We start from the raw sequence: 9,155 nt of genomic DNA, 5'->3' as shown, positions 1-9,155 counted from the left end.
CAGGTCGAACTCTGCCTATAATGAGTAGATATCATTACATGAGAAGAAAGAAGCTGATATCAGGACACTATTACATAATTAAGTCTATGTCTAGGAGACTGGGTAATATGAATTGAGGCTACCACTACTATAAGATATAATGATGGAAACATTTAAATGCAAAATAAAACTAAACTGAGCAGTTTCTACAATTTTTAAATAAGATAAAAAAAAAACTTAATTGTGTAAAACTTATGTATAGTCCCCACTATACATGTAAGCTTCTTTGAAATGTTCTAAGATAAATGTCTGCATGTTTTGTTTATCGTAAAGCAAAAACTTCATTGTGTAGAACCTATGTAATATCCAATTTACCTGTAAGTGTTTTCTCTCCTTGAAAATATCGTACGTTTAAGTCCTGGTCAGATTAACCATTTATTTCTTCTTACTTGAAATACTGTATTGAAAATTGGCAACAGAATTCCTGGTAAGAACAATAGTGTGACCATGTGTACTTTATGTGTATCTCAACAGTACAATAGATAGCTGTAGAACATTGAATAGCACACCAGTATTATTGAGTTATATCTGTTCCACACAAACCATTTTGCCATTGTGCAGTAGATCTGTTTATCTTGCTGCCGATTAATCTGCACAATTTTATTTCCTCTTTCGCAGTTTTAAATAAAGCCTTTTGAGGATCTTTGTTTAACACACAAATGGAAACAAGTCACACAGTTTAAAAGTTAATTAGTCATAAAATTGGTGGTAGTTAGAAACAGGAGGTAGTTATAGACAGGTGGTAGTGATAGGTAGTAGTTATAAACAGGTGATAGATATATACAGATAATAGTCAGAGACAGGAAGTCGATATAGAGAGGTGGAAGTGATAGACAGGTGGTAATTATAGACAGGTGATAGTTAGAGACAGAAGGTAGTTATAGACAGGTGGTAGTTATAGACAGACAGGTGGTAATTATAGACAGGGGATAGTTATAGACAGAAGGCAGTAATAGACAGGTAGTAGTGATAGACAGGTAGTAGTTATAAACAGGTGGTAGATATAAACAAATAATAGTCAGAGACAGGAGGTCGATATAGACAGGTGGTAGTTATAGACAAGTGATAGTTATAGACAGAAGGTAGTTATAGACAGATAATCATCAGAGACAGGAGGTCGATATAGACAGGTGGCAGTTATAGCTAGGAGTTTATACACATGTTGTAGTTATATGTTGGGATTAGTTACATAGGTTATATTTATAGAAAGGTGATATAGTAATAGACAGATGGTAGTTACAGACAGATGGTAGTTACAGACGTGATAGTTATAGACAGGTAGAAATTATAAGCATGTCGTAGTTATATGTGGAAGGTAGTTATACAGAGGTCATAGTTATAAAAAGGGTGATACTTATAGACAGGTGATATTTATAAACACAAGGTAGTTATAAATAGGTGGTATTAATAAATAGGAGATAATTATAGACAGAAGGTAGTTATGAACAAATTATAGTTGGATACAGACGATAATTTTAGAAAGTGGTAGACGGTACATATCCATGAGAATAATTGACTGATAGGTAGATAGAACTTGAGTAGGACATGTCTGTGAGGGTGATTGACTGATAGTTAGACAGAATCTGAGTAGGACATGTCTGTGAGGGTGATTGACTGGTATGTAGATAGAACCTGAGTAGGACATGTCTGTGAGGGTGATTGACTTGTATGTAGATAGAATCTGAGTAGGACATGTCTTTGAGGATGATTGACTGATAGGTAGATAGAACCTGAGTAGGACATGTCTGTGGTCTGTGAGGGTGATTGACTTGTATGTAGATAGAATCTGAGTAGGACATGTCTTTGAGGATGATTGACTGATAGGTAGATAGAACCTGAGTAGGACATGTCTGTGGTCTGTGAGGGTGATTGACTTGTATGTAGATAGAATCTGAGTAGGACATTTCTGTGAGGGTGATTGACTGATAGTTAGATAGAAACTGTGTAGGAGATGTCTGTGAGGGTGATTGACGGATAGGTAGATAGAACCTGAGTAGGACATGTCTGTGGTCTGTGAGGGTGATTGTCTTGTATGTAGATAGAATCTGAGTAGGACATTTCTGTGAGGGTGATTGACTGATATGTAGATAAAAAACTGAGTAGGACATGTCTGTGAGGGTGATTGACTGATAGTTAGACAGAATCTGAGTAGGACATGTCTGTGAGGGTGATTGACTGGTATGTAGATAGAACCTGAGTAGGACATGTCTGTGAGGGTGATTGACTTGTATGTAGATAGAATCTGAGTAGGACATGTCTTTGAGGATGATTGACTGATAGTTAGACAGAACCTGAGTAGGACATGTCTGTGAGGGTGATTGACGGATAGGTAGATAGAACCTGAGTAGGACATGTCTGTGGTCTGTGAGGGTGATTGTCTTGTATGTAGATAGAATCTGAGTAGGACATTTCTGTGAGGGTGATTGACTGATATGTAGATAAAAAACTGAGTAGGACATGTCTGTGAGGGTGATTGACTGATATGTAGATAGAATCTGAGTAGGACATGTCTATGAGGGTGATTGACTGATAGGTAGATAGAATCTGAGTAGGACATGTCTGTGAGGGTGATTGACTGATATGTAGATAGAACCTGAGTAGGACATATATGTGAGGGTGAATGCCTGATAGGTAGATAAAACCTGAGTAGGACATGTCTGTGACGGTGATTGACTGATAGGTTATATAATATGTGTATGACATGTCTGTGAGGGTGATTGACTGATAGGTAGACAGAACCTGAGTAAGACATGTCTGTAGGGGTGATTGACTGGTATGTTGATTGAACCTGGAAAGAAGATATCTGTAATGGTGATTCCTCGCCTGAAAAGTTTTTTTTATTGATAACGATGAAAAATGCTGCTTAGTGTTCTGTTTTATTCATGAAAGTTATGAACCACAAAAACAGAATAAAGTCAAACCTGTCTCCAAAGGCCACTCAAGGGAGCAATGAAAATTGGCCTCAATATACTGAGATTAAATGAAGTCAAATTGTTCTACTTCGGGATCCAATTAAATACAGGTATGTGTTATGGTATACAGGTCACATTAAAGGTAGGTGTGAATTTAAAAGTGAAAAGCTTTGAGAAAAAGTAGAGAAAATAGGAATATAAACAAAGTAAACAAAAATAAATAGATGGATAAAACTCAAAACCAGACACTACAATGCTGTCAGATTTGGCAAAATGGTTTGATTTTTAATAAAGAAATATCTCAGTCTGTTTTTCCATTACAGTTAAAGTGTAGCTTTGCATGGTGAAGAGCGCCATTTGTGCAGGCAACCCAAAGTTTATCCTCATTATCGAATACTACGCAGTTCATGTCCTCCAACATGACCGTATCGTTGAAACTCCAGAGTATCTGTCCATGTTTATCAAACACAACGATTCGCTTGTTTCCTGTATCCAAGACAATTGAATTCCCATGTGAAGCGACAGCAATACTGACAGGATGGAACAAATTCATTGCAGCTTCGCTACCAGTTTCCATGTCCAGCTCACCTCTCCAGGTTTTCGTCACTTTCCCATCCTTGTCCAGAGTTATCAGTCTCTTGCTATCTATCACTAGCACATCTCTTGTAGGGCCGACCTCAAGTACTTGTCTTGGTCTGAGGAAAATTTCTTTGCCATCCTGGACATCCTGATCGAAATAGATTCTCTGTTTATTGTCTCCAGCAGGAGAATACCTGTGTATCTCTGCTCTACAACCGATTCCTTGGAGGAAAACCAATATATCATCCTCAGGAGTGAGGTTAATTCCGAAGGTCAAATAGGGTGCAGTCCTTACAAGACTTTTCCATTTGAAAAACCCTTTTTTCTTTATCTTAAAACCGTTGTGTACAGTTGCGAAAAGTTCGTTTTTACTATTGAAGCCGAAGTCTGCTATATCAAAGTCTGAGATAATTTGTTTTGTAGAATCACCTTTGTCATTAAAATGTTTGATGCATCTCTTCCCTGTACATGTCACCCACACACCTTCCTCTGTGCTAGCAGCTAGCTTGATCGCAGCTCCTTGTGTGGTGTTGTCAACTTTTTGGTCAGGGTTGTGAAACACGCCATGCTCTAAAATCTCAACATCTTCGAATTCCAAGAAGTCATATATTCTCTCAGGGCGTTCGGTTACTTTAGAGGTCCAATCCTCTGTGAGTGATCTGCTGTCTTCAGATTCTGGTGGTCGTCTATGTCTGATATCATTTGTACTAGTAAAGGAATCTGGGTTTAGAGTAGACATGCTGTCTGATCCATAGAAGTCTTCATCAGAGATATGTCCGAGTAAGCCGTCCAAGTCAAGCGTTGCTAAGTTGCCTTCTCGAAAGATGAGAGATGCAGGGTTGTAGACAGATGTCTGGTGTTTAGCCTGAATAACATTGTCCACCATCTCAAAATGATCAACATTACATTGATCCAGAGCTTCTTGTAGTTTATTTTGATCCTCTCTAATTTTTTCCTGGCGTGCCTTCATTAACTCCTTGTTTTCCACAACCTTCTTCTGAAGAGCTGATTTGACCTTTGTCTTCCATGACTCAATGTCAGATTGTAAAGCCTCAGCTCTCCTCTCTATTGTAGCATCAATGTCCTGGACTTTCTCGTCAAACTGGGTTTCAATTTCCGACTGTTGTAATAAAACCTTTTCAAGATTTTCTTTGATTTTACTCAATTCTTTTTTCTTCTGGTGTGTGCTAGATCTGTGTTCTTCAGCAATCTTCTCCAGTGATACAAAGACATGTCTAGCATGTTTTGGGGATACTATATCCTGGATACAGACAAACATCTGACAAGTTTGACACCAGGCACTCACTAATTCTGTATGTCCTGGTTCTGTACACCGTTTTCTTGTTCGGAGGTTCCCGGTATCCATCAGGTCGAACACCGCCTGTAAAAAGTATAAACCATGACATGCTAGAAGCTGATATAACTTTATTGTCATAGAATAATGATATATTTTCTATGTTTCGGGATAACAGAATATTATTACACTATTACAAAGTAATAAGATGGTTTTAGGAGACTCTATAATAGGATCTTATTACACTATTACAAAGTAATAAAACATTTTCTAGGAGACTCTATAATAGGATACTATTACACAGTAATAATAAATTTTCTATGAGACGGGATAACAGAATATTATTATACTATTACATTTTAATGAAATATTTTCTACGAGACTGGATAATGAGATATTATAACACTACTACATATTAATGGTATTTTCTAATGGACGGGATAATAGGATATTATTACACTATTACATACCAATGATATATATTCTGACTAGGTAATTTAATGTGAAGTACCATGTCCGTGATTCTTCCATTGTCCACCTAAACAATTCCTACAATTTCTTAAAAGTATGTTATCAAATTGTAGGATGCATTATGTGATATCATCTAGTGTCACATTCATGGTTAAATCCCATCTAAATTTTTTTTGTATTTCCCTTGGTGTCATTTCACCCAACAATGCTTCAGACCAACTTTAAGCAACATTCAATGACTCCTACAGGAGAAGAGGGATTTTAAAGAATCTGCTCTATTTCACCTTTTGGGCCCTCTCTCTGAGACCTTAGAGAAATGCCCATATTAGGAAGAAATGCCGAGGGCAAAACCAGTTTGAATATTAAGGAGCTTTAATAATTATACTCAGGAATTTATTGACAATAAAACCAAAACATAGATAATATCAGAGAGGCGCTAAAGCATCCTGGGAAAGAAGACAAAAATTGCCCGCTTCCATTCACTGAAATCCAAAGAAAGTACATCCTCGGGCATAGATTATTGATCTTATACAATTCTGAAAAATTGTCAGGACAAAATCAAGAATATCATTCTGTTACTTTTCAACGCAATTCAGAAATTAGGTTCCTATCCAGAGTCCTGGAATAATGATATCGTTATTCCCATATACAAAATTGGTCAGGATAAAGAATCCCCAGCCTCCTAGAGACCAATAGCTTTAAGCAAAACGTTAGAAATAATTATAAACAACTGACTCAAACACTATCTAGAAAAACAAAACATAATTAGCGAAAAATTGATCATTAGACGTTACTAATTGTCTCCCCTGTTTTGCTTTCATTGTTTCAGGTACGCCCTGAGTTGGTTTTGACGACGTCATTGATGTTTTAAATTGTAGTAAAGTACGTAATTCGAATGATGGGTTGGTTTTGAGGACGTCATTGATGTTTCAGCTATAGTAAAGTACGTAATTCGACTGACAGGTTGATTTTGATGACGTCGTTGATGTTGTAGCTATAGTAAAGTACGTAATTCGACTGACGGGTTGGTTTTGACGACGTCGTTAAGTTTTCGACTGTGCCGTAGAGTGTACACATCTATACATATACGAAATATTACTATGTTACTGACAAAAAAGCATAAAATTATAACATTTACATTTTTCACTTACACAATTACATTTCTATCATTGCTTTTTTTTTCAAAATATGTAATGATGTTAAAAAATGAAACTTTTTCTGTTGTTCTGCTGCTGTTCTGTTGTTGTATGCTACTGTTGTTTGCTGTTTTGGTGCTGTTTGCTGCTGTTGTATGCTGCGTTTTGCTGCCGATTTCTGTTGTTTGCTGCTGTTTTGCTGCAGGTTTTGCTGCTGTTTGCTGTTGGTTTGCTATTATTTTGCTATTGTTTGCTATTGTTTTTCTGTTATTTGCTCCTGTTTTGCTGCAGTTTACTATAGTTTGCTGTTGTTTTGTTGCTGTTTGCTATTGTTTGCTGCTGTTTTGCTGCAGTTTTTGCTACTGTTTTGTTGTTCTTTTCTGTAGTTTGTTGTAGTTTTGCTGCTGTTTTCTGTTGTTTGCTGCTGTTTGACTGCAGGTATTGTCACTGTTTGGCTGATGTTTACTGTTGTTATGCTGTATATTTTCTGCTGTTTTGTGAAGGTTTGCTGCTGTTTGCTGTTGTTTGCTGCCGTTTTATTTTGTTTGCTGTTGTTTTACTGTTGTTTTGCTGCTGACTGCTGTTTTTTGCTGCTATCTGTTGCTGTTTTTTATCATTGCTTTTGGCTGTTTGTTGTTTTGCTGCTGTTTGCTCTGTTGTTGTCTGTTGTTTGCTGCTGTTTTGTTATTACTTGTTGTTTTGCTTTTGTTTGATGTTGTTTTGCGGCTGTTTTCTGTTGTTTGCTAATGCTTTGCTGATGTTTGCTGGGATTTTGCTGCTGTTTACTATTGTTTGCTGTAGTTTTGCTGATGGTTTGTTACTATTTTGCTGCTGTTTGCTGATGGTTTGCTGCTGTTTTCTTGTTGTTTGCTGTTTACTGTTTACTATTGTTTGTTGCTATTGGCTGATGTTGTTTTACTGCTGTTTGCTGATGGTTTGCTGCTGTTGTTTGCTGCGTTTTGCTGTTGTTTGCTGCTATCTATTGCTGTCTTTTTTGTTTTTGCTGTTGTTTTGCTGCTGTTTTTACGCAATTTTTTCCTATTTTGCTGCTGTTTACTGTTGTTTTGCCGCTATTTGCTGTTGTTTTGCACCTGTTTACTGTTGTTTTGCTGCTATTTGCTGTTGTTTTGCACCTGTTTACTGTTGTTTTGCTGCTGTTTTCATGCAATTTGTTCCTATTTTGCTGCTGTTAACTGTTGTTTTGCACCTGTTTACTGTTGTTTTGATGCTATTTGTTGCTTTTTGCTCCTATTTTGCAGGTGTTTACTGTTGTTTTGCTGCTGTCTGCTGTTTTGCTGCTATGCGTTCCTGTTTTTCACCCGTTTTCTATTGTTTTGGGGCTATTTGCTGCTGTTTTGCTGTTGTTTTGCACCTGTTTACTGTTGTTTGCTTCTATTGTCTGTTGTTGTTTGCTGCTGTCTGCTGTTTTGCTGCTGTTTGCTGTTTTGCTGCTGTTTGCTGCTATGCGTTCCTGTTTTTCACTCGTTTTCTATTGTTTTGGGGCTATTTGCTGCTGTTTGCTCCTGTTTTGCTGTTGTTTTGCACCTGTTTACTGTTGTTTGCTTCTATTGTCTGTTGTTGCTTGCTGCTGTTTTAGTGTTTTGCTGCAGTTTGCTTCTGTTTTGCTGCTATTTGCCAATGTTTACTGTTGTTTGCTAAAGTTTTGCTACTGTTTGCTGTTGTTTGGAGTGTTTTGCTGTTGTCTGTTGTTTTGCTGTTGTTAGTTGTTGTTTGCTGCTGTTTTACTGTATTTAATTTTGACTATACAAAATTTGTTCCTCTTCACCACTCAGGCTGGATGAACAAGTGAATGCTGTGCCATGGCATATGCGCTTACTGGTCCCTCAGAACTGGTGAACTAAAAACAAAATCATTGGCAGATATCTTGGACTTGACAGCTAAAGATGATCAGTATCATTTTGAAAAATGAATTTTCAAATTTCATCTAATCAAAAGAAGAAAAGGGAAAATGTTTATCTAAAGAACAAATTAGATAGAACATACCAAGTCTTTCCAGTGGTAAACCTGTATTCTGTCCAGAAATAATATATCCTAAAATCAAGGGCTCGTTATACAATCCAACGATTTCTTCTTCCTGGATTGAAATACCTGGTAAACACTTGTGAGCATATGACTAATGCCTTGATTTAGATACCTGGTAAACACTTGTGAGCATATGACTAATGCAGTATGTGTATAAACTGGTTGATCGAAAGTTTTAACAGATTTATCTGTCAACCAATTTGCACTGGGGATTTAACAAGAGGCCCAAAGAGGGTGTGTCACCTTATTTCATTTGCTGAAATTACGTCATCTAAACTGAATGAAAAGCATTTAAGACATTGACATTCATTTCCTTTACAGGACCACGTTTTCTCATCATAGGGATTCCAGACCCCCTGATTATTAAACAATGATTCCTTTCACCCAAGGATGCTTCAGACCAAATTTTGATTATAGTGTTTTTCAAGAAAGCTAGATGATGGTGAACTTAAAACTAATGATCCAAAATTTATATTTAGATAAAGACACTTTTCATGCTGGAAGATTTAGTTAGTATTTTTATCTTTATGGTCACTTGAGATTTTGTGATTTAATCTCGGAGAATGTGTTGTAATAAAAATAATGGATATTTTCACCAATTCTTCATGTATGTATGGGATTCTTCAGAACAAAATATGTCTATATGCCAAATCAGTAAAATTTTTTTACATTCTGACTACT

The 9,155-nt window shown here is 36.7% G+C and overlaps 1 protein-coding gene across 1 annotated transcript; it reads right to left on the bottom strand.

Annotated features, from left to right (window-relative positions):
• Positions 1-3,252: 3,252 nt before the first annotated feature.
• LOC132562196 (uncharacterized) lies at positions 3,253-4,896 on the bottom strand. The gene has a single exon (XM_060226926.1). The coding sequence runs from the start codon at positions 4,894-4,896 to the stop codon at positions 3,253-3,255; it is 1,644 nt and encodes a 547-aa protein (XP_060082909.1).
• Positions 4,897-9,155: the final 4,259 nt, after the last annotated feature.

Source organism: Ylistrum balloti, unplaced genomic scaffold (genome assembly GCF_031769215.1).
Source record: "Ylistrum balloti isolate Yb309-2 unplaced genomic scaffold, AGI_CSIRO_Ybal_v1 Utg371360, whole genome shotgun sequence".
Lineage (NCBI taxonomy): Eukaryota > Metazoa > Mollusca > Bivalvia > Pectinida > Pectinidae > Ylistrum > Ylistrum balloti.
This window is presented reverse-complemented; position numbering and strand designations above follow the sequence as displayed.